This window comes from Anabrus simplex, chromosome 5 (assembly GCF_040414725.1).
Source record: "Anabrus simplex isolate iqAnaSimp1 chromosome 5, ASM4041472v1, whole genome shotgun sequence".
NCBI lineage: Eukaryota > Metazoa > Arthropoda > Insecta > Orthoptera > Tettigoniidae > Anabrus > Anabrus simplex.
Genome location: NC_090269.1, coordinates 263,141,868 through 263,169,662, shown reverse-complemented (window position 1 = coordinate 263,169,662; position 27,795 = coordinate 263,141,868). Strand labels below are relative to the sequence as shown.

General features: G+C 39.0%; 1 protein-coding gene across 1 annotated transcript in view; it reads right to left on the bottom strand.

The window, feature by feature from the left end:
* The window catches only part of Afg3l2 (AFG3 like matrix AAA peptidase subunit 2), a 268,652-nt gene that overhangs the window by 16,196 nt on the left and 224,661 nt on the right, over positions 1 to 27,795 (bottom strand). Inside the window, exon 14 of the mRNA XM_067147372.2 lies at positions 23,492 to 23,768. Within this exon, the coding sequence (XP_067003473.2) occupies positions 23,493 to 23,768 (276 nt within the window). The 3' untranslated portion in view covers position 23,492. The remainder of the gene's footprint in view (positions 1 to 23,491; positions 23,769 to 27,795) is intronic.

Sequence of the window (27,795 nt, the reverse complement as noted above, 5' to 3'; positions counted from 1 at the left end):
AAATACAATTCCTCTCCAATACAACTCCATTTAGACTAACCATTAAGCAGTTATTTTTGGCAAGGGCCTAGTTTACACTGTAGAAGACAAGTGACCATTTCCAGAATAACCTGAGCTTGATAACAAATAACAGAAGTGGTGGAGTTGGTGATTATTTGAAGAGGAAGTACAACTCTATGAACACTAATCGGAGGGACAAAAATGGAAACGATCCAACACTTTGAAAAATGAAGGTATTGGCCAAAGAAAGACAAGGGCCACAAAGGGTGTGAAAATAAGACTTTTCTAGACCTCAATACCTAATACCGTCGGCGTCAGGTAAAAAAATAAAACAACAAGAGTTGACCCCAAGGGAGGTTGGATAGGATAGATGAAAGTGAGGAACCTGGAACAAGTGGAAACATTATCAGGTCTCAGCTAAGGGCCCCGTGGTTGCCAACCCACGCTCTCAAGTTAAGAGGCCTTGGGGCCTCTTAAGAGAGATAGGGAATACCATAGGTGTTATTGTACCACCCTCACCCACAGGGGTATAAATAACAGAAGAATCACTCCACAAACATTTATATAGATATGAAATAATCACTTCCAAATACTTAAAAAAATATATCCCCAGAAACGAACCAGAAATCATCATCAAGATCTGGAGTTTCTGTGAGTCCTTGCCCAGGGAAAGAAATCATGATTACTATGAAACAATTTTGTTTCCAATTCTTCACACACACTCACACACACACACACTCTCTCTCTCTCTCTCTATATATATATTATTATAAGAAGATGCTACATAAAGGGGCTTTTCAGCCTCAGTGGCATGTAAATCATGATCAATAAATTCAATTCAATTCTCTCTCTCTTACGGACATGTCTACTGAGACAGCTGTGACAGACATTCTACCACTTGCAAGCATGCCATCTACTGTAGATGTTATGGGTGTGGAAATTTTCTCCTGGAACTGGAGTGTTGAATGTAGAGACAGGATAGATTCGGTAGTGGGGGAGTAATCATACACGTAAAAGATGAATTTGTGAGCTATGAAAATGTTGAGGAAGATACAGATTAAATTCTAGGTGTAAGGCTCATTTCTAAAGATAATAGGCAACATGATGTTTTTGGGGAGTACAAACCTGGAAAGCGTGGCGCTAATGTTGATGCAATATTATTTGATAAGATAATCAGCTATGTGGAGAACAACACAAAAAGGGAAGTGATTGTGGGGTGAATATGTGAAGACTTACGGAAGGCATAAGTATGTACTGTAAAAATAGTTGGATATAAGGATAATGTCCAGGTAGAGGAAGCGACTAATACTAGCAAAGTACTGAAATTTACCTATGATAAGGATATTGACAAAAAGATACAAATGCAGCTGGAATTAATTTCTGTGGATATACTCAAGGCAATGGACTGGGATATACACAGTACTGCCATAAGTTCTGTCAGTAAAATTTAAACGTGCTGTATTATGGTAACTGTGAATGAAAAAGCGTGGCAACGTTGTATGTCATCGTCCACAAGGTCACCTTGACGACTTCGCCAGTAACTGGCATGCAGTATGCCAATAGTATGCAGCAGTGAAAGATGAAGTGGGGAGTGTATGAGAATCGTATCGCTGTATTAGCGTTATTTCGTTGCGGAAAGCGAGATAAGGAAATTATTCTTCTCTGAAACCTCTCGGTTTCAATGAAAGATTTGCGTTTCGGACAATAGCACGGTTTAAACAAACTGGTGTAACTGATGATCACGTCAGATCGGGGCGTCCTAGGTGTGTATGTAGAAAAGAAGCTGTGAACGCTGTTCATGCAAGGATTCTCACAATTCTTTGCGTAAACAAACAATTTTGTCTTGTGGAATGAATATATTTACACGAACTACGTCATGTATTTTGAAGGATGATTTAAGTGTTGGTGCATATAAAAGATACACAAGGCATTTACTAACTGAAAATTAAAGCGATATACCGGGTTCAATCCCAGCCTTTGTTAACGGCGAATGGGGAGAGCCAGTATCGCAACATCCTATTCACAGATGAAAAAATATTCACTGTGGAAGAATCGTTTAACAAGCAAAATGATCGTGTGTATGCATGGTCCTCCAAGGAAACAAGAGAGAAAGTTCCATGTGTGCAGTGCAGACATCACCCTGCTTCTGTCATGGTATGGTGGGCGGTTTCTTGTGGGGAGCATCGGAGATGCATTTTTGTGAAGGTGGAGTAAAGACTTCTGTAGTGGTCTACCAGACAATGTTGAAAAAGGTGATACTACGTATCTATTCAAAGCTGTCTGAAGGGAAATTGTGCATTTTTCAGCAGGATAGCATTCCTCCACACAAAGCAATGTTGTGGCAGTGGTTGGGAACCAATGTCCCACAATTCATTGCTGCTGCTGACTGGCCTAGTGGAAGTTCGGACCTCAAACCATTGGATTATTCCCTGTGGCAGAAGCTTGAGGCGATAGTACTGTGTGCTAGTGTGAGGGTTATACAGGGTAGCATCCAACACAATCTCTTAATTGTGAGCAGATGTCATAGGATGATCTCATGTATCCTTCCCAGGGTAGCAGCACCCCACAGATGTCCTCCCATTCTCCAAAATGTCATGCCTGTCGGTTGTAGTTTATCCAGATAATATTATTGATGTGGGCGCTGTGGCTGGTATACATTCTGTCTAGCTTCTACAAAGATGAGTTATGTATCCAAATACACACTGGAATACATCAGAAGTCAGTGGATAAGCACTGTGTTGTATTCTGATTTACCTCGAAGGAGGCCTATCTGCCATCACATGTTCTTATTGTTTGAATGGGGCACACTTCGCCCTACCAATATCCTATGCCTACGCAAAGATACCAACAGCCCTTTACAGGGCCAAATAAATCAGTCTGTGGAAATCAGTAAGTATGCAACCTTATCACATCCCAGGCAACTGGCACTAAAAAAATCCACACACACTTGCATGGGATTTGAACCTCCATACCCTCGAGCACTGTACACTATCGCATCTCTGGCCGTGCCCCTGCCACCTGAGATATTGATTATAATAATGAAATATGTTTGTAGGTTCACACTGCTATCTCAATGTAAAAATGTTCATCAGACTACAGAACCATTTAAATTTGACAAACACAGTAAACATAAAGGAATGCACGAAAAACCAGCTAGTACCCTAAATGGTATTAATGGAACATACTTCAGTTCACAATAAAATAATGCTGTTAATCTCCCTCCATACATTATAACATACATTCATTCACCACAGGACTTACCAGTCATATTTAATGCCAGCTTTTGTGCCATATTTTTGCTGGAAAAACAAATTCTCTGATTTCCCAGACTAAATCTGCGAAGATAAGTTCATGCTAAGTAATGAATAAAAGAGGAATATAAAAAGAATCTCATTATTCCTTTTCTTTGTAATATTCAAGTTGTGTCTGGATCATTACATCAAAAACAAAATTAGTTTGGGCAAGCTCACCCAATGGCAGATTTTTTAAAATTATTTTTTATATTTTTTATTGATGCTTAAAAATATATTTATTTGTAAACATTTCACTTTCACAGCTTCAGTACATTTGAATATAGTCCAGATCATACATATTCCAAGAGAAAGTATCTTCGTATACAGGATTCATCAGAAAATGCATACACACTTTAGCACATGGTATCTGTGAATTGTTTTCAGAGCTGCACTGAATTGTCTACAGAATATGTACTATGGTGTTTTCTCAACAGATGTCAGTACCCACATGACTCTTATGACTGGGGCTAGGATTTTTATGACCTAAAAATCACCATAATATGCAGAGAAATAAATGTTCTTATGATCTAAAATTGACCAAAATATGCAAAGCTAAACTACAGAATTTGATATTGTAGTGTGCTCTTTACTTTATTAAAATTGTCAGTACATAGTTGACACATGTTGCAATTATTTTTGCATGCCTCTTTTTACTTCAGTCTACAGTATGAGTCTTGAGTTGCAATATACAATGAATAACTTTTGCAAAATGTTTAAATATTTCCTATTTTCAGCCAACAAAGCCTTGTACATCAAAAAACTTCTTTCTCTTCAGCTGACACAAGAGGAACATATTTGAAATGGACAGTATCATTTGGATCCAATTCTAAATGATTAAAAGAAAACTTTTCACCCAACAAATGCACTGAAATGGAACACAAAGTGTGATATCCTTTGTTGTTTTCTAACACCTTTTCCATTTTCTTTGACACTTCTTGCCCCACTTTACCACAAAACAACATTAAATTCATTCACTATTGGCACTTCTGACTGCTACAAAGCAGTTATAATAGCAGGAAGAAAACTAAAATTTGATCTGATGTATGAAAGTTGACTTGAAATATCAGTATTAAACATTACTTTCTGGGCTAGTCCAATTAAAACGGCTTCATTGCTATCAAATGAATCAATGATACTTGTCACAATGTTGAAGTTCTGGAAGTAATAGGCCTAGTTGCAGGCTTCAATCCAGGATCTCCATCTTGTCAAACAAGAGAAGGTGGCAAGGTAATTTTCAGAATTAACAACCTTTCTCTTTTATAATTTGCTTTGCGTTGCACCAACACAAATAGGTCTTATGGTGACAATGGTATAGGAGTGGGAAGGAAGCGAACATCGCCTTATTTAAGGTACAGCCCAAGCATCTGCCTGGTGTGAAAATGGGAAACCAAACTTAAAAGATGCAACACATGAAGGGGTTTTCAAGAAGACCTTTTTGACACACACAATCAATTTATCAACCACACTGAATTGACTACGAATCTCTTCTGCAACTTTGTGTAAGGCGTGAGCTAAACAAGTCACATGCACCATTTTACTTCATAAGGCTTTCAGTGATTTGGCAGCTTTCACCATATAAGGTGCAGCATCTGTACAAAGAGCAGTACATAGTCATGCTGATCACCTTCAGTCCATATGGCGCACACAATCTGTCAAACAGTTTATTATTGGTAGAAAAATGGACTTTTTCTAAATGTTCACCCAGACCATCTTCTTCACTCGCAATATATCTTCCCATGGTGTCTGTGGTTTCATTAATTGATACCCATTTTAAAAAATTTGCAACCTGTTGTCTGATTCCTTGCATAGTTTTTTCGTACCTTTGGCAGATGTAGTCCTTTCATAACGTGGAAGGATCACGAAGAGATTTGCCGGCGTATTTTTCTAAGAATTCACAAAATTTTGGATTATTCAGTTTATTTAAGGCAATGTCAGCACCAAAGAAGGCTGTACAGAGTTCTTCACAGAATGGTGAATAAGACTGGCGAGATTCTCCTACGAGCATTTGCTGTAGTGTCTTTCTATTTTTAATTCATTGTACTCCCTGTCTGTGCTTTTCTGTTGCCACATGCTGTTGAACGTAAAATGATTTCACCACATTTACTCTTACATCACACAGTTTAAAACACAGTATTTTTCTGTTACTCAAGAACACTTTCTCACCACATTGAGACACGAACTGTTGTAATTTTACTTGAATACTTTGCTTCACTTTAGGCATTTTCCCTGAACAGTACACACACTTCCAACTTCAAAAAGATTCAATAACCTTTGAGACACTTGTCTGCAGTCTGGTGCCCAGATTACTACTACTAAAACGTAGAGGACGGCGGGCCTCCTAGATGGTAACGCAGTCTCTCAGGCCAGGGAGATGTGATACGGTGAAGGAGATGTTCGGAGAAGGTGAGAGCAGAACCGCGGCCACCCCTCCTCTGCTTGGTTGATCAGCATGCAGGCCATTGAACCACAGACCAGCCGTGGCCATCTGTAGGTGAAAGCCTACTCTGCAACTGCCGACTGCCCAGATTATAAATGGACACGCTTAAGTAGCTATCTGCTCGTAGCGTAACAACAGGTTACACAAATAGCTCGCTGTTGCATAAAAGTAAAGTCCTTATTGTGAATCGCATAGAAATAGGGGAGGAAAGTAAATTCTTACCATTTTCCAGGAAACAAAATGCAATGAGTAATTCTGAGAGATGTAACAACTAAACTGAACATAGAAGAAAGAAACTGCATGAGAAAAGATCTTTACTACCTGAAAGAGTAAAAATATGGCCATTTACTTACTAAAATATGCTCTATTACATGGAAATGGCCATTTATGCATAAATATGACTTAACAAAGTACCATAATTCGATTACTTTTTTTAACAAGCATTTATATACAGGATGTCTGAAAATAAGTTACGGAAGTTGGAAGAGGACCTGGTATTCTGAAATAAAAATCGATCTCTAGAGTATTTTATTTCCTCCTAATAAAAGCTCACTGGTGAATCGACAAAGAAATGTAAGTTCAATTGTGAGCAACTTCTGTGTTAGCCTATGCAGCGTGTAGCCAGCCAAGCTCTCTTGCTTGATAACCTTGGGCGGCACACTGCCGAGGTGTACTTGAGGTGTAGCTTGTTCACATGCAACCTTGGTAGTAATGGCGGCATATCACAGAGTGGTACCTGATCATCATGCCCAGATAATGTAGTGTCTTTATTCAGATTATCATGCGCTAAGGTATCCTGAGCCGACTGGGGTACTAAAGTGAAATCCTCGTAGTAGCATTCCTCTTGGATGAGCACAATGCATTTGTTTTATAAAGCATATCGGTACAAAGAGTACATTTTGTGCATGTCAAAGTTCGCCACACTACAAAATCATTACTGAAATGACATACTCATGTACGAAGGCCATCTGAAAAGTGGTACCCGTTTGTTCAATAAAGACACAGGAGTAAATATGAATAAATATACACATTTTTATTGCAAAGAGCATACATTACACTACTTATCCACATAATCTCCAAGCAAATTTAGGCATTTGTCATAACGTGGGACGAGTTTTTGTATTCCAGCGTCATAGTCCTCCGCCGCCAGCGTATTGAGATATGTAGTCATGGCTCGTTTAAGTTCTTTATCGCTGTCAAATCTTTTTCCCGCCAGAAAGTCTTTAAGCTTCGTAAAGAGATGAAAATCCGAAGCGGCCAAGTCTGGGCTATACAGGGGATGGTCGAAGGTTTCCCATTTGAATTGCTGCAAAAGTTGTGTTATTGCAGCTGCATGAGGCCTGGCATTGTCATGAAGAAGAATGACGTCTGTAGACAATAGACCTCGCCGTTAATTTTGTATTGCCCGCCATAATTTCTTTAATGTTTCACAATACGCATTAGCATTAATTGTGTCTCCACGGGCCATAAAATCACCTCAGCGATCCCAGAAAACGGTTGCCATGAGTTTCCTGGTGGACAGAACTGTCTTGAATTTTTTTGGTTTGGTTGGTGAATGAACATGATGGCACTCCCTTGGCTGTCGTTTACTCTCAGGTGATGTGTACAAACCCATGTTTCGTCCCCAGTAATGATGTGAGTCAGGAGTCTCCTTCATCGGAATAACGTCCCAGAAACGTCAGTGCTGCAGCCATATGCTTGGTTTCGTGCTCGTCTGTAAGCATGCGAGGGACCCACCTTGCACAGATTTTTGAATAATGCAGATGGTCTTTGACAATTTCATGAACAATTGTTCGAGACACATTAGGAAAATGTTCACAGAGTTCATCAATTGTGACGCGCCAATTGTTCCTCACGCATTCGTCTACTGCGCTCAGCAGTTGGTCTGTAATGACAGATGGTCTCCCAGAACGCTCCTCGTCGTGTGTATTCCCCCTCCCCAGGTTGAAGTTGCGACACCAGTGCCGAACAGACGACTCGTCCATAACATTGTCTCCATACACCTCCGTTAATTGGCGATGAATAGCACAAGGTCGAACGTTTCGTGCATTAAGAAATTTAAACATGGCCCTCACTTCACAACTGGTGGTGTTCTCAATTTTTTTTTAACATTTTGAATGATCACAGACACAACACAGGCAATGCTGCTCGCACAGACCCGGTCTGACCTTGCCCAGCGGCTACCAGAGTCATCAGCGCTTCATACAGCGCTAACGGGTACTACTTTCCGGATGGCCCTCATAACATAAGTTATGTAATAAAAGTAAACTTTGCAAACATGTCCTGTGGTATTGACATAGGCTAAGCTTAGAGTGGTGGTGGTGGTGGTGGTGATTATTGTTATAAGAGGAAACGTCCTCTATTAAAACTACTCAGAGAGGAAAAATGGAAGGGATCCGACACTTTGAAAAATGAAGGTGTCGGCCAAACATAGACAAGGGCCACGAAAGTAATGAAAATGAAAGACTCCCTAGGCCTCATAACTTAATACTGCCAGGGTCGGAAAAGAACAAGAGTTAACTAAGAAAGGTCAGAAAGAATTGATGAAAGTGAGGAGCCTGATACAAGTAAGTGGAAGCAATGTCAGGAACCAGGTAAGGAGTCCATGGTTGCCAACCCACACTCCCAAGTTAACAGCCCGTAGGCCTCTTTCAGTAACCTCTTACGACAAGCAAGGGATACCATGTGTGTTATTTTACCACCTCAAACCACAGGAGGGGGAGTAAGTTTCAAACAGAGTATTTTACGATATAGGCTAATAAAACAAAGTAGAAATGATTGTGTTTTGATAGTTGTTGATCAGAACTGTACACCACTGTTAATGCCAAACATCATCTTTAAGATTTCTTGACGCAACATGCTGGGCCTTTACAGCTCTACTTTAGAGTCCTTAGACCACTGCGGAAATATGTTTAGTGGTAACTGATTTCTGTTGTTTATGTATTGTACATACTGGGAACATTAGTATTTTTATAGCGTGTTTCACTGGCGCAGGACACAAATGTGAAAACTTACACGAAATTATGCTTTACATTTGTATATGTATCGAGTCGTGCAGTGCGCTCTACTGCATTGCTTGCCAACTGCACAACACACGTAAACAGCTGATGGTGTGTGATCATCAGTCACACCTCATGTCCATACTCTGTTCGCCAGTAGAGATTCTGATGATTTCAGTATACTTCACGTCCATGCATTTTCCTTGGAAATTTTGAATGCTAATATCAACACTCTTCAATGCTGACGTTCTCTTGCGAATTCAGTGCACAAAGTTGCAGGACATATGAGATACAAACCAGTAACTCCTGGTGATTAACTAAACAGTTTAAGAAAAAAAATATATGTTAGAACCTCTCTTATATTAATGGGTTTATTATGCCTTAAATTTTCCAAAAGTTTTTTTTCAGACACCCTATATATTTAACACTTTGCCGTCCCTAATGCTCCAGAGCGCTCGAACATTATCACCCGCTTACCGTGCTGAATGCAACAAAGAGCTCGTCACTGTTGTGTTCATTAGAAGTGTGTTGAGAGAGATATTGAATGGTCTTGTGAAATCATACTGTATTGCCTTGACTCAGCAAGCTGTCAGGACCTTGTTGACAGCATTTCCTGTGTGTATTTCCCAAGCAGACCTACTTTATAAACATCGTCTTTCAGTTAGAGATTATTCTTGTTCTAGTTCGCACCATGTCGTCTAATCACGGAGTTGTGTTGAAAGGTATGAAAGAATGCTAAATTGAAGATATGTTAGAAGTTAGTGGAGATAGTGAGCTTTCTACCTGTAGTTCAGAATTGTATTTGGATAAATGTAGTGGTGGTGATGATTCCGAGAATCATGAGCGTGAACAAATATTGTGTGAAGATCGAGGGACAGGGCTACAAAGAAATGTTACTAGTGATATCTGGAGTCACAATATTCATTTTGATGAACTGAAAATATGGGAAAAGAATGACAATCCAAATCACGATTTATCTTCCTGGAGTTCAAAAAAAGATTTTAAAAAAAATTATTTGTGGGATCGGACTTTTATGAGCTAGTAGCAAAGCAGACAAATATTCATGCTGAATATTTACAAAGAAAAACTGACATTTAGGAAACTTGGGCAATATTTACATCTAACTAGCCACGTAAACAGACCAATACCTACCTCAAGATGAACATACGATATTCTGTACAAAGCAAGAACAGCTCTGAAACTTACTGAAAAATTCAGAATTTTGTACACACCTGGCTGGGAACTCGCAGTAGATGAAGCTTCCAAGGGAAGATTTATCTTGAAACAGTACCTCCCAGACAAAACCCACCAAATAGGGTATCAAAGCATGGGATATTGCTGACAGTGGAAATGGCTACCTTCTGAAATATGAGATTTACAAGGGAAAGAAAGAAACATGGGACCAGAATTTATTATTAGGAGAGCAGGTGGTTTTATACCTGACAGAGTCATACTGGGGAAAGTGGCATTACATTTACTTTGATAACTTTTTCAGTTCTGCAAAACTAATGAAATTATTGTTAACCCATAACAACTACAGTTGTGCGAGGGTAAATAGAAAGGGTTGGCCTGATAACCTTAGGAGAATGTAGTGTACCATTTCATTGCCCTGATTATTTAATACGGAATGTTAAATTCGCCATTTGCCGTGAATAACGCTAAAATTTTCGTATATCAAACAGCAGAAAATACAAGTTAAATGATATGAGCAAGAGGAATCAAAGTGGCCGTGACCGAGATAAATGCACTAATTTCAAATTGTTAAAGTCAACAGCAAGAACAATCGAACACTGAATTGAAATACGCCAGGGTGAAATTCGAGAGACGAATTTTGTGAAGAAAAGAACGTATTTTAAAGGAAGAATACCAAATTTATCGATAAAACTAAACGTATTACGTAATCCTATCACTGTGCACCTCAAATATACGAGATTTAAAGTAAAATATATAGGAGGAGATAAAATACATAAATGTATACTGGGACTGCACTGACGAACGAAAGTTTCTTTAGGAAACACTTTAAGAAAACGCTAATATTTAGAGCGAATTATCGATAAATTAGACAATCCTAAGCTACCATTAACATCATAGAAGCTTCTGTAGCAGATCATTTGACATCATATTTTACCTTACAAAACATACAGTAGTAATAATACAAGAAAGCTTTGTAACTAAGAAGAAGATGATGATATTAACATTGTCTTTGGATATGTTTTTCATGCATGTGCCTGAGAAGGTCATGATAGCTTGCTAAATCAAAGATGGGATTGACATCCGATGGAACCAGCCAACTCTTCCCGTGAATACGAGTTCAACTGCCGAGACTCGTAGATGACTGAACCGAGGTCCAGAGACGAATGTTCCCGAGGAAGGATGTAGCAACAACTATCCCGGCCCACAAGCACACGCTAAATATGATAAGTTTCACAAATTATTTTTAAAATTAATTATGTTTTTCTGTCTTGTAGTGAGTTGTTGATTGTGATGTTCATAAGGAATAGGTCGTTATATTATCGTGAAGTGTTTTAAATATGTAGTTTGACGTGAGTGAATTAATAGTGATGTTTTAAGGAAGGTTATAGGTAGTCTTCCAAAATATGGTATTTAAACATATCCAAGTGTAGGAAGAGATGCGTATGTCAATGAAGTGTTATGCTAACATTATTTCAGTTTATTCTCAAGAAGCAATACCAAAGAAAGTGAGTTATGATGAATATGAAGTATGATATAGGTTTATATCAAGTCATATGTTACCGAGGTCATAAATATCGGCAACTTGTTGCCAAATGTAAGTCAATATGGGTTAAATATGGTAATGTTTTGATAAGTGAAGTGCATATTGCTAGTAATATGTTAGTTGTTGATCCACGAAATATTAATTTTACTGAGTTGAGAAGTTAATCGAGTTGTGTGTTACATTGAATTAAATAATAGTTGCATATGCGGCGATATAAATTATAATGAAAATATGAGGTAAGGAATGTGAGATTAAGGAACAATATTATCTTGGATAAAGTAGTTGAGGAATTATGATAAATATGACGACGTATGAGGAAAGATTTTTATGTAAGGTTAATGTAAGTTCTGACAATGAAGCAGGGACTAAATATGCTTCAACAGATAAAGAATTTGTGTATCACGCTGGACCGCGAGTACGGCGAGAACACTATGGAACCATTTAACAGACTTTATTCCGTTTTCAAGAATATCGCAGTTAAGAAAACATGTGCTAAATTTACACAGACGAAGCTTCACGATTACTTCACAAAGCTGTAATGTTTGTAAATAATGCAAAATCACTTATAATATTCTCTATGAAATACTAACACAGAAATGACTTAGAATAATAAAAATAAAGATATGTATGCTTATATTTAAGGTAGATGTTCTTTGCCGTTAAAATGTTTGATTACACTAGTTAACAAATTTAAACTTTTTTTCTGCATCTGGTTTGTAAATGGGTGGATTTACCTAATTTTGGGGTGCTGAATACACTGGTAAAATCAGTTTTTCTCTATGACGTCACATTTCCTAGATATGCAGCAGAATAAAAAACGGCAATAGCGAAAATTGACACAATTAAGTCAAACAAAAATACACATTCAGAACGTTTGAAATCAATACTGTTTTGTATGTATATATGGGCATGATGCCAATAAAAGGTCCAAATTAGTTCAGAAGATATTTTCACCTTTAATCGTCTTTGGTTTTTGAAAAATGCGACGACGGAGCTCTTCTTTTGTTTGCCGTTTCATCACTCTCCCTAACAAGACCCCAGCAGTAGTCACCCATCATCGAAGGGTTCCAATGGCCTTGGTAACGGTGTTCCATGGTAAGAATGTCTTGGTGAAAGCGTTCACCATGCTCATCGCTTACGGCTCCCAAATTTTCCGGGAAGAAATCAAGGTGAGAATGTAAAAAGTGAATTTTAAGCGACATTCTACACCCCATGTTCTTATAGTTGTCCAACAGATCATTCACAATGATTACATAGTTTTTGTCTTTCCTGTTACCCAAAAAGCCCTTCACAATTGCTTTAAAAGAAGACCAAGCAGCTAATTGGATATCTGTGAGTTTGGTATCAAAGGTTGGGTCTTTCAGCAATTTTCTTATTTGTGGTCCAACAAATATACCCTCTTTCAGCTTTGCCTCACTTAATTTGGGAAACTTTTCTTTTAAGTGTTTGAAGGCCTCACCTTCTTTATCCAGAGCTTTTACAAAGTTCTTAATAAGGCCCAACTTGATATGAAGGGGAGGCAAAATGATTTTATCGGGCTCAACCAATGGGGTATTGTTCACATTTACGTTTCCAGGAACATATGACTTCCTTATAGGCCACTCCTTGACTGTATAGTGGTTCTTGGTGTCACGGCTGTCCCAAAGGCACAAAAAGCAGCAGTATTTCGTGAATCCAGCCTGTAAACCTGTAAGAAGTGCAACAACTTTTAAATCACAGCAAAGCTGCCATTCATGATCCTTATATTTGATTGCCTCTAGCAGCAAAGCCATGGCTTCATAAGTTTCTTTCATGTCTACTGCATAAGCCAAAGGTACCGATGGAAATGCATTGCCATTATGCAGTAGTACTGCTTTCAAGCTGGTTTTACTGGAGTCAATAAATAGTCGCCACTCCTGTGGATTATGTTGTACACCTAGCTGCATCATCAGACCATTGACATCTCTACATACACACATTGAATTCTGCATATCGAAATATTGAGCGAAGGAAGCACCTCTTGATCTGAAACAGGAAATTTTTGTCCCTGAAGCTAGAAGGTTCCGTTGCTGCAGTCTCGACCCCAAGAGTTCAGCTTGCTGTTTCGAAAGTTTTAGATCGCGAACTAAATCGTTCAATTCCTCTTGATTAAAGAGCTGAGGTGAAGTGTCATGATATTTAGGGCAGTACTCTTCTATATGTTCAGTACTTTCTGATTCACTTGACATGGTGTCTGGTTCCGTGGCTTTCAAGTTACAGACAGGAACAGGCAACCCCTCATCATGGGGCACAGGCAAATGCACTGAAGATACATTTGGATACTTTATTTTATGTCTAGTTTTGCTTGAATGTCCCGAAATATTTGTAAGACAGAAGTAACAGTCTGAATAATGGTCTTTAGGCTCACACCACACCATCGGAACAGCGAATGGCATGGCTCGGCGTTTTCCTTTCAACCACTCGGTTAAGGTTGTAGTACAGGTTATGCAGGCAATATGAGGTGCAAAATTTTTATCTTGATCACCAACAGGACAATCAAAATACAATTTATATGCCTTCTTAACCAAATCAGTGATTGGTTTTCTTTGGGCTTTTGGAGTGAATTTCCCACACACATAACAAAAGTTGTCGGGGTGGTTTAGACAGCAACGAGATTTACTAGTTGCCATTTTTCTTAGTGTAAGTTTTAAACACAAAAAGTTTGCACTATCTTTTACAGGAAACACTCACTGAGGATCTCTTTCACACCACTGGATTACCACACCAACCATTTACTGACGATTTGTAGATCTTCTAGATCTCCTCTGCAAATCAATAAGAAACAATTAGACATCAAAACAGAACAGCAAAAAGGGAAATACTGAATACAAAAATAAATAAAAAACCTTTAAAAACTCAAAAACGGTACGTGCTAGAACATTTTGAAAGGTATATTCGGATTCTACACACCAAAATACATACTAGTTGATGTATCACATTCCAGATGCAAAATGGCTGTTGACTAGTGTTATTTTTACAAACTTATTTTAGCGGACACCTCTCGCAACGGACATTTTTCCTCGGAACCGACGGTGTCCGCAGAAGGGAGGTTTGACTGTACATAACTCTGTTCGAGTGGCTGTTGGTCACAATATTGTGAAGAGTATTTCCCACGCTCGCATATAAACATGCGCACGCCACAATTGAGGCACTCAGTCTTGGTTTGGCAGCCGTTGAGAATGGAGCTACCGTTGGATGTTTCTGCTAAGTGCGAAGTGTGCGCAGTTATTCGGTTTTTAACACAAAAGGTAGTGAACCAATTGAAATCCATCGCCAATTGACAGAAGTGTATTGTGATTCATGCATGGATGTGAAAAATGTTTGTAAGTGATGTAGAGAGTTTGCAGCCGGTCGGACTGAAATTCACGACAAGCAAAGGAGCGGGAGACCGTCAATTTCCATTGAGACAGTCGTGAAGATTGAGCAAATCATGCGTGAAGATCGGCAGATCACCCTCGATGATTTCTGCACTTTGGCTCCCGAGGTTTCCCGAAGCGCCGCTCACAGAATTTTAACGGAAAAGTTACTGCAAGGTGTGCGCAAGATGGATGCCACGCATGCTGACTGAAGACTACATGCAGCAACAAGTTGATTCTTCCCACGCATTTCTTCAACGCTTTGCAGCCGAACAGGGCAACTTTTTGGACTCAATTGTCACGGGTGACAATTTACACCTGAGACCAAGCAACAATCATGCCAGTGGCGGCGTCCCTCTTCGCCAAAGCCGCGGAAATTCAAGCAAACACAGTCTGCCGGTAAAGTCATGACAACTGTGTTTTGGGATCGAAAAGGGGTATTGTTGGAATGGAAAATTCTAAATTTCCATGGAGGGAATTAGATATTTTTCACCAATCGACTTTATGCCCATTGGGACCACAATTAACGCTGACAGGTACTGTGAGACCCTGAAAAAACTCAGCCAGGCAATTCAGAAGTGGAGAAGAGGAATGTTGAGCAAGGGCGTAAACATTCTTCACGACAACGGTCGCCTGCACGTCACCCAGCAAACTGTTGCTCTCCTGCAACAGTTTCAGTGGAACATCATCACCCACCCACCCTATAGTCCTGACTTGGCACTCAGTGACGTTGTTCCCTAAGTTGAAAGAACATTTGGCTGGAAAGCGATTCAGCACCAACGATGAGGTGAAAGATGTGGCACACTTGAGGAACAGGAGTTCTTCTAAAGTGGTGGTTCAAATTTGAAAATGTCAGCTGAAATTCAACATGTGTGGAGATGTATGTTTGCAACACAACCTCCAACACACTTGAGAATTGCATGGCTTTGCAGTAAGTTTAAGACATGGTACCATTTGTGATGTGCGCCATAGGATTTTCATGATGGAGCATATATTTTCTGGTAAAACTGATATATTCCTTAACCCTTTGCCAGTCCCCATTTAAAAGGCGGACGCGTGGCTGTAATTACCGTTTTCTGACAGAGTCGTTTAAATCCCAATAGGACCTTGTATAGCTATAAATCCCGCTTCTTAGTCCTAGAAAAGTCTGCAACATCGTTTCAGAAGTCTGCTGCACAATGTGCTGGTGAGACAGGTCAGCAGTGTGAATGTGCAATGCATTCTGAAAGCCAGTAAGTGGAAGGTGTACATACATCATGCATTAGATGAAAACAATCCTGATCACTGAATGGAGTTTTCCATCATCTGCATGGATACTGGATAGGATGAAGAGGCACTGGGGTTCCCAAGATGTTCGCCAAATTTAACACCTCTCGACTTTAACCTTTGGGAGCGTTATCGCAGGAAACCACCTAAGGTACAGGCCTTTCATCAAGAAATTAGAGTACCACGTACAGAAATTCCAGCAAACACACTTACCAACGTTGTTCAAACAAACATTCGCCATTGTAATATGTGTCTGCCAGCTAACGGCAATCATTTTGGGAACTGAAAGTAACTGAACTGATACAGGGAGCCTGTAATAATAATTAAATTCAGTATTAACAAACAATAAAGAATCTGTATTTGCTGAAGTGTGTATACATTTTTTTGACAGAACCTCGACCCTGTATAAAGGGTGATCAGAAACAACGTGAACCGGGTATATCAGCGTTAGAGGGTTGGACATGCTGGTAAAATAATTTGAAAGAAATAATTGGATATCTCGCACCACTGTCATTTTATCACCTGCTGAAGTTGGCCAATCAGATCACTTCGCGGACAAATTCAAATGGGCTTTGCGAGGCGGTACTGGTACATTTGTACGTGACTTAAGACCAGCATGAGAGCACCAGTCGAAGAATATAACTTTGCCAGCGGAACGGTTTGAATACAGATCTCTAAGCTGACAGCATCATGCCAAAGCAAGTACACTACGGTGACAATGGCTGAAACCAAGGGTGTGTTTGTGTTTGAAGCCGATTTCTCGGCATGATTCTCAAATTAAGTACTCTCTAATGTTGTTCATTCCAACAAAGGAAGTACTCCAGCTCAACAGCTCAATCCAACTAGGATGTGTTTAAAATATACTGTAATGATGTGCTTGATCCATCCAATACCTATTAAAGCCATTCATCTGTAAACTTATGTGAGCGTCTGCTAGTGCCAGCTGAAAGTCGGCGAACTAGCTTCGCTGCTTAAAAGATCTACAGGCAGTAGTACAAGCTAGATCTCTGTGGTGTCCAGTAGGTAGGTCCATGTAACAACAACAAACATGAGTAAATTAAGGCCAATTAATCCTGTGAATGCTGTTAAGCTGCTGCGGGAAAGAGTACATAAACTTATACACGTGAATGTGAAAATATAATTGAAGTGGAGGATGACCAGTTTACATGCTTGTTATATGACATTATAATGCAAGAATACTATGGGGACATAACAGACATGCATACCAACAGGCTGGACAGGGAGAGTGATTGTGACAGCAGAGAAGAAATTGTACTTGGGTATGACGTGCCCAACAGCTCTGGCAGTGAAACTTCATCTCCAGCTAAATAAGAATCATCCTTAAAAATAATAAGATAGAGTGTATTGATGTAACATTGGAAAATATTTATGAAGATTATTATAATAATGGTTACAATTCTTACAAATAAACTAATAAACCACAATAGTTGCATTTGTTCGGATTCTAACTGAAAGTTAATTTTAGATTATGTGACCCACTGAAGGCAAGAACCAGACCACTTCAAGACAAACAACACATCAAAACTGCTGTAAAAGAGTCTGCAACAACACAGTTTGACAGAGCAAGAGACTATGGATCAGGAGTCCACTAATGGTATATTAGGCATATGCTCTGGAAGCTGCTAGAGCAGTTAGTCTGGAGAATTTTAAAACTTCCTTGCACTTCGCCACAGACTTCAAAAATGAATATAAAATTTTGCCACGGCTCGCAAATAAACTGATGAAGATCATATTGTTACGAATAAAACTCCGTCTGTTTCATTACTTATTTCATGATGACAAAAAAAACCACACACACACACATTCTAATCGGCTACACTTACTAATTACACAAGTATCTCTCTTCCTTATGGTACAGCAAGTGGTTTGAACCGTTGCTACACCTGAGGACGCTTAATCCTTACTTCCAGTTTCCCCAAGTCTGGTCAACTTATACAGCAGCTGTATGTAGACCACTGAAACTGAACACAGGGCTAGGGGCCAGTCGACACACGGTGACTGTTTGTTGGTTCGACTCCAGACATGCAGTGAACAACTAAACAGTATTCAACAGCAAGACGATACTCACAATAGTGAACATTAACACAGGTCCATTTATCCTCATACTCAAAATAGCGGCTTCCCTCGCTGACTCACACCGAGCCTCAGTCCACAAAAATACACAAACACATCGTACAGTCTTCCGTTTCTTCGTCCCCAGCCCATCCACTCACTGGTCTCTCCAACAACAAAACAACAGCTCCTCATTCAGATCTCGGTGGGACACTAGTGACAGCCCTCAGCCCAGTCACCAGACCCCAACGCACTGAATTTCACACCGACTTCACCACGGAGTCCAACAATGGCCCCGAATCCAACACCAACACTGACTCCACCACGGAGCCCAACTGAGAATGTGACTCCACCACGGAGCCCAACTCTGACCCCGAGTCCAGCACCACTACTGGCTCCACCACGGAGCCCAACACTGTGACTGACTGTCCGCGGCTAGCCTCCCTTTTTATAGCTCGGGTGATTTGAGCCAGAATTTTTGTGAGGTGGCTAGAGGTAGAACATTTCTGTTGAATCTCCAAGAAACTCACAGGTAAGCCGGCCGATGACAAAATACGTGGAAAGGCTGGCCCCCACACCACAAGCCAGCTGGGAGATCCCAGGTCGTTTGAGTCACTACACCCTTCCTGGAAGTACAAAAGGGAATACCACGGGGCTGGCACATAACAATATTATTCGACAGATAGTACAAAAATTTATGGAAGATATGAAAATGTTATTAAAGATGAAAACATAGTTAAAGAGCGTGTATGGGATAGTGACCAAAGCCAATTTTATTACGATTTATCACAGTCTTCAACACTAACCATACTTGATGGGAAAATCAACAGTTGGTATGTTGCAGTATGTTTATAGCTCCACACAATTTAACAGCACCCAGCTCGATAGCTGTAGTCGCTTAAGTACGGCCAGTATCCAGTATTCGGGAGATAGTGGGTTCGAACCCCACTGTCGACAGCCCTGAAGATGGTTTTCCGTTGTTTCCCATTTTCACACCAGGCAAATGCTGGGGTTGTACCTTAATTAAGGCCACGGCCGCTTCCTTCCCACTTCCAGCCCTCTCCCATCCTATCGTCGCCATAAGACCTATCTGTTTCGGTGCGACGTAAAACAAATAGGAAAAAAAAAATTAACAGCAGATGTCGCTGTATCTATGGATGGTAGATTAGCAAGCCAGCAAGCCAGTCTGCATGTTTCAAAACAAATAGTAGCCATGTGTCCAAGGAAAATATTTGTGATGAAGCAACTAAAAGTGGAAAAATTATCAGAGGACATGAAAAGTTTACAATTAATCCAATTGGGTCATAAGAGGCCTGTTGCTTCATGACTCCTGGTCAGGACACAAGAACTACAGAATGACCAAAGAATGTTTTTCCAACAAGGACATTAAGTTAAAGATTCTGCCACCAAAGACAACCAAATACTGCTAACTTCTGGATATATATATTTTTAGACAGTAATAAATCTACGCCAGACAGATTGTTGATTTTTTATGATTGCAAACGAAAAAACCACAGGTCTGGTTACATAATCAATATTTCATCATCAGGCTGTGCACCAAGGTACAGACTTATGTTGACATATGTGTGGCAAAAGTCAGGCTATAAGTTGATACTACTATATCATTATCTTATAATGTGATCATGGTGGCTTTTAACAAAGGACTATTGCAGTGTGGATACCCCAAAGAAGTTGTAGTATGCTAAAATGTTTCCCTTGCCAAGTGTGCATACCACTCAGTTCCACTGTGCTTTAATCGCTTCACCGAAAACTCCATGTTTGCACTTTGATGATGAATAAGGGAATGAAGAGCCTCAACATAGCAACTTCTACTTAGGAAAATAGGGAATCTTTAAGTACTGAATGTGTTATATTATGCATCTCCAACCTTTATCCCATTTCTCTACAGGATCGGGTATGAAGTGAGACGAATCTTCGTAGCGAAAGCAAAAGTCTAGTAGCTGTTTTCCAAAGACCTTTATGTCTTGTGTTGAACTGCTTGCTGAAAATGTCAGTTACATAGTATTGTTTGCTTGTGACGATGTGTTCTCTAGCCTTTCAATTAGTTATCATTCAGCAAACAAAAATAAAGTTTTACATATAAATACATTTTTAGGTTGTTGGAACAAGCACAACTAACTTTCAACTTTTGTGCTGTATTATTGCTTGGTTTTAGCCACTTCAGCTAGGGTACTTACCTTTAAAGTACAATCCACAAACATCCAGACACATCAGCAGAAGGAAGAAATGAGACAACGTACTAAATTTGGTTGCGGTATTCAAAAATTGATGAAATTAAAATTTATATACTTATATACCTAAAATATATTAATCACCTTAACATTCAAACATTGCTAGTAAACAAATGCAGAGTTCTACATATAAATAACTTTGATGGATATTGGTACAAGCACAACTTTGTATTTAAAACAAATTTTTATTCGGTTTTAGCCACTCGAGCAGATAACTCAAAAATCCTGCATCGCCCGTCTGGAGGCCATATGCCATAATAAGACCATACTCTATGTACTTAAATGTTGAAATATGTTACTACAACAACTATAAAAATGTAATATGTTTCCCTCTACCAAAAAAAAAAAAAAAAAAAAAAAAAATCATAATTTTACATATTCTCAGGTTCTAAGCGCTTAGTTATTACCTACATCTGCAAGCCCTATAAATTAAATTCTTTTTCCATTTCCCACTCTCTCCATTTTCATGCCCTAATATTCATTTACACAGCAGTCAAAGAAAACACTGTCCTTACAAAACAGAAATACAAAGATAATGAACAATGACAGAAAAGAAGAAGAAACTGTGCATATTGATGAAAACGTCTGCAACGAGTACAATGAGGAGACTGAAGATGTTATTTCTAAATACAAACCTACAAAATAAAACATTTAGATGTATAACTAAGGATTGTAATGAAGAATAAGGATCCTATCTTACACAGACCTCAAAGAGTGGCAGAGAGTGGCTTAGGGAAAGGATTGTCAAGCCATATTCATCTGAATTTGCTAGTCAGGTGATAGGAGTGAAGAAAAAAAGATGACTCACAAATACCATAAGCCCAACAAAAACGTAAAAGATCGATATACACTACCATTCATTGAGGACTTGCTCGACAAGTTACAAAGCGCTCACGCCTTTAGTGCACTTGATTTAAAGAATGGATTCTTCCTTGTGCCCGCTGATGCTGAAAGCAGAAAATATAAAGCCTTTGTAACCCACAATGGCCAGCATCCCTTCCTGAAAACTCTGTTTTTGTAATTCACCTACCATCTTTTAGCATTTAGACAACTTGCAAAAAAAAAAAAAAAATTGTTAATGTACATGGACGATCTCATAATTGCCTCAAATGACAAGGCTGAGGTGGGGACTTACTTGAATACCGCATTAGAAATTGCCAATGAGCATGGGCTGGAGCTCAACAAGAAAAGATGGCACTTTCTCCAAATCAAGATTGAATTTCTTGTACATGTTATTGCCAGGGATGTTAGTCAAGTGGCCAAGACTACAACGCAAGTTCAGAGTTTCCAGGGACTTACGAGATACTTCAGAAAATTTATTCCTCTGTAATCTATTGTCACAAAACCATCAAGTGACTTCTTGAAAAACTGAGTAGAATTTTAATTTGGTACGGAACAAAGAAATTAATTTATGAGCCTGAACTCCACACACACATGCAAGCAAAGAAGGATATGGAGCAGTTCTGTTTCAAACAGCCCCAGATGACAAGAAGTTTCACCCAGTGTATTACAGTACTAGGAAGACGACACCTCAAGAAGAGAAATTTCACAGCTATGAAGGTATTGGCTGTAATCACTGCACTGTTCAGAGTCTACTTGTTAGGCATTCCTTTCAAAATTGTTAAAGTGCATGCTGCTTTTCAACAAACTAAGAGCAAAATGGAACTGCCTCCTATGAAAGCAAAATAGGCATTAATGCTTGAAGAATTTCAGTATGTACTGTACCTAACAACATCAAAGCAGTCCAGGGATGTAGCACATAGATGCTGTCAGCCAACACCCACTTCTTTACAGTGGCCGATGGTCTTGCTGCCAAAAATCAGGAAGGTGCAACGTGAAGATGATGGAACTGTTCCAATAAATTAATTATTCAGAGAAAGACCTTGTAAAGATTTTAAAATTCAAGATAAGATTACATACTCTTCAGATTTGTTGAGGTGTGGTCCGAGAGGTATTAGCAGTGCCGAAAACTATGCACATATCAAATTAGTCGAGTGGGTTAAGGATGTCTGAGTGAGGGGTTCGGATCCAAGGGACAATGAATGAAAAAGACACCCATGCATAGGCTGTACCTTGCCATGTACCACCTGTTGTCATGATCTAAGAGCATACCAGACAACCATCAAAAGTGGCAAACACTATTTATATACGCATTTTGAAATGTGTTAAAGGTGTGTTAATGCTGCATTAATACAGATAATTAGGTAAAGAAGTTCATTGACCTTCTCATACTCCTGTCGCTATACTCCAGAACCTTTCCTTTTGTGCACGTCTCCTTTATGCACATATTGTCCAACAAAAACAAATACTCTTATGACAACAGTCTCTCACACAATAATCAAAATAACTGACGACCTCACTTATGATTGACCAACAAGCACTATCGAGCTTTATACATGACAAAGTTGCACATTTACCAAACCTTGATCACTGTCTCCCCTAGTCATAAATATGTTTTCAGCATTTTGATATTAATCTTTAAAAAACACCGAGGAAGTCAGAAAAGTAACCCTCTTCTTTTTTTCTTGACTGAGAAAAGGTGTGTTATTGATCAAGTGCACTTTTAGTTCAAAGTACTGTTCCACAGCCTTGTCTCAACCAGTTTACTAATACCAGGTGTTTATTGTCTCTTCAACTATTGCCAGTCTTAAAAGCAGCCAAAGTGCTAGAATTTAGCTCTGAAAAGAGATTCTTTTTGTATCTGTAAAACCACCAACACAATTCACTTGCATTTAATCACTCTACAGTGCCAACAGCAACAGTACTTAGATAAGATCCCACAACCTCAAGCACAGGAGGTGTGGGCTTAATCAACTGTCCAATTTAGTCAGTATAAACATTAACACTCCAGTATACAGAAGTCCTAAGCTACAGTACTTTGGAAGCATACATCCTTCTGTGAACTTCATCAAATAACTACCAATGTGATGATGTACAGATTTGCGTCCTACAAGAAATGAATCCTTACAGGAAACGTCAATCACAATTAATGGATTTCACGGTTCTATTAGAGAAGGGCCAAGAGCACCTGCACTGCTCATTTGAACTACAGTACATTACCTCATACAGAAGATCTAAATGGATGTTTGGTATCCACTTTGTTTTGGCCAGTTCCTTCGCCACTGGAACTGCCACCTGTTTCCTTGCTTCCACCTTCACTGTCACGTGACTGATTCCACTCCTTCAGTCCTTCAGGTAAAGTAGTATCCTCTTCAAATGATCCTGTGCCTTCCACAAACTGCTCATAAGTTGATTTTTCTGGGAATGGCCGAGGTCCCAACAGTTCGATCATGTCATCACGACTGAGGATTTCCTTTTTCAGGAGACGTTCAGCAACCTAAGCAAAACAGAATTCATTGATTACCTTCAACCATATTAATTTTAATAAATCCATCATAGAATAATAATAATGTTATTGGCTTTATGTCCCACTAACTACTTTTGAGATTTTCAGAGATGCAGAGGTGCCGGAATTTAGTCTTGCAGGAGTTCTTTTACATGCCAGTAAATCTACTACCGCGAGGCTGATGTATTTCAGTACCTTCAAAAACCATCGGACTGAGCCAGGATTGAACCTACCAAGTTGGGGTCAGATGGCAAATGGTTCAACCATCTGAGTTTCTCAGCCCCACACATCCATGAGAGATAAATTAATTCTTTCTCCTAATCCTAAATGGAGTAAATAACCTTATATTTAACTTCTTTGGTATCTCAGCAAATTAATAATAATAATAATAATAATAATAATAATAATAATAATAATAATAATAATAATAATAATAATAATAATAATAATAACCAAAATGAAAATGAAAATCCACAGCTTGTTTCCGGTCATTTGACCGGGAAAAGAATGGCATGAATGAAGCCCCATCTAGCGGCGAGGATAGGAATTGTGCCGGCTGCCGAAGCCTGTCGCACTCCCCTGGGGCAATGATTAGTGAATGACAGATGAAATGAAATGATATTGTAGTGTGTTGCTGAAATGAAATATGACAGGGAAAACCAGAGTACCCGGAGAAAAACCTGTCTCGCCTCTGCTTTGTCCAGCACAATCTCACTTGGAGTGACTGGGATGTGAACCACGGAACCCAGCGGTGAGAGGCTGGCGCGCTGCCGCCTGAGCTACAGAGGCTATAATAATAATAATAATAATAATAATAATAATAATAATAATAATAATAATAATAATAATAATAATAATAATTTACATAACTCAAATTTTATACACTACCTTATAGTTTTCCACAGTTCTCTGAAAGTCAACAACTCTATTAGCCTATATATACAGAATTAGATGTAAAAATATCCATTTCCACAATATGTAGCCTACATGTTAAATATACATAAAATAAGTTGCTCTACGTCACACCAACACAGACAGGTCTTATGGCAACGATGAGATAGGAAAGGGCTAAAAGTGTAAAGGAAGAGGCCATGGCAGCACCAGCATTTGCCTGGTGTGAAAATGGGAAACCACGGAAAACCATCTTAACGGCTGACGGCAACAGGATTTGAACCCAGCATCCCCCGACAGCAAGCTTATAGCTAAGCGATCCTAAACGCATGGCCAACTAGCTCGATCGTCTTTGAAAATGTCTTTTTCTATCAGCAGAGGATTTTTTAAATCGTCATTTTGTATAGGCTACACAAGATGTACTGTAGCTACGGGTTTTCTGATTAAACATCTTTTTATTTAAGCTATTGCATCAGTCAGCTCACTTACCCACTGTCCAGGTACACTGGTGATCTTGTGATTCAATTACTGAAGTATTGTGCAATAATGCGACATACGAACTGAGAGAATACCGAGTGGTTCTTCCCAATATAAAACAGGCAATTTCGAGCGGTCATGAGCATGGCTCATAGTCACAGGGTAGGCTAGATAATAATGTTATTGGCTTTACGTCCCACTAACTACTTTTACGGTTTTCGGAGATGCCGAGGTACCGGAATATAGTCCCGCAGGAGTTTTGTTATGTGCCAGTAAACCTACCGACATGAGGCTGACATATTTGAGAACCTTCAAATACTACTGGACTAAACCAGGATCAAACCTGCCAAATTGGGCTAAGCCACACAGCCAGGTGGGTAGGCTAGAGAGCTGAGTTTAATTAATTGTTGAATGTCAACTAGTTATAAAAATACTGATTGAGAAAAGTAATACAGTAAATTATCGTTCTACGTTGTGATTTTATTTTACATAAATAAATATCACACGAGAGCTCGTTCACTTCCTTGTATAAATTACTTTATTTACACTGTACGTCACAACACAGTACAGATATCAACAACACTGACTCGCGCACTATAACATGCACTCTCTTGAATTCACTGCATCACTCACTCGAGTCCAATACTCTGATTCCACCTCGGAGCCCAACAGTCACTCCCAATCCATCACTTGCCTGAGTCCTAAGAACTAAGAACTAAGATCTAAGAACTAACTTCACTGACTGACAGTTCGATATTTATACTACTCGATCAACCATCTAGAATGATTGACTTCTGGAAGAGTTCTTACAACACTCTAATGGAACATACTCGAAACATCGATCGACCAGCTAGTCGAATGGGTACTCGAACGTTCCTCTACTATTTACAAATGTACATGGAAATATCTACAACATTCGTAATGTCTCTACATGTATCTGGATAATAAAACCTTACAGTAAGTTTCCAGAACCCTTCATATATACCAAATTATAGTACAATAAGTCTAACATACGAACATTATGGAATTTTTTACTGCTTTCGACTCTATACATTTTGAGGTTAGACTTATACATAATACGTATTTGAGGTTATACAATTTTATACTGCATATTTACAGAGAAACCATGTACTAGTCATGCTTAACCTTTAATAAAAGATAATTTAGCATTAAATAAACTATAATTAAAATAAACATAATAATTGAAAGTTTTACGTCAGTTACGATGTCATACCTACGACAAAATAGAATAACCTAACAGCCTACCTACTTACAAGCTAGGTACTTTGGAATTATATATTTTGACTGCCTTTTCAACACTGAAAATAATTCCATCTATTATTTAGTGGGTATTACTTTCAAATGAGCTGAGCGTGAGAGTCCGTTATAGTGAACGATCCTTTCAGTGTGGCACGGCTTTGTATGTATCGCTGCAGCAGAAATTCGGCTCCCCGCCAATGTCCAGGGTTAAATGTAAAACAATTTATTGAAACCGCCTATTCAATACTAGTTAAGTCTTTAGGACTATAACACTGTCATTATATTAAGTTTGAGTATAGTACATGTTTCGACTGTCATTGCAGGCATCATCAGCATATTAGGAGATTAACTTGTACTAGGTTGTAAAAATGTACAGACGTTTTAAACCCACTTGTATCATGCCATTCTCATTACCGGCAGTATGAGAGTTTCAGGTTCCCTATGGGAATCAACATCTATATCATTATAAGAGTTGACAGTTAATAATATTTCCATTGGATGTGAACATGAGTTGGACGTCACATTAGAACTTTAAGACATGAACGGCTTGTTCACTCCAATATGACCTAATGTCTTTTACTTCAGTGCAAATTGTTATATAAAAAATATTTATTTATGAACAATCCTAGTATAGCATTCACTCAGAGCTCTGACTTAGAGATAGATTTCATGGCTGATGATGCCTGCAATGAAAGGCGAAACATGTACCACACTCAAACTTAATATAATGACAGTGTTATAGTCCTAAAGACTTAACTAGTACTGAATAGGTGGTTTCAATAAATTAATTGTTTTAGATTTAATAATTGAATTTCAATAGGTCAAAATGTGTGTGTGTGTCACTGATCCGTGAGTGCGCCACTCAGCACTGCCTGCTCTGAGTCAGCTGAATCGTGCGGCGTGAGCTCGCTGTTTCTGTGAATCGATTCACTCGGGCACTTGAATGAACCGATACACTGCTTCGAATCATACGCTCAGCAGCCAACACTAAAATGCATTTCACTCTCTCTATTTGGAGGAAGGTAGTATAATTATAATGGGTAATGGATCACATCATTCTGTCTAAGTGAATAAAATAATCAATACTTCTACACTAAAACATGATATCATACAATGGCTCGAACACAAGGGCATTAATTGTTCTCCCTCAGAAACACAACTCTAGCTTTTACAAAGGGGAAGGAGTAGTTGCTAGAAGATGACAGTGACAGTGATACTGATGATGACACAGTCAGTGATCGTGAGGAAGAAAAAGACATACCACGAGCCGGGCCCCTGAAAAAGGAAATTATACTACAAAATGTATGTTGTTTAAATCTATTATTCTTAGTACCATATGTGTTTTTCTTATGTTGCTGTTTGGGTCATCAGTGCATAGACTGGTTTGATG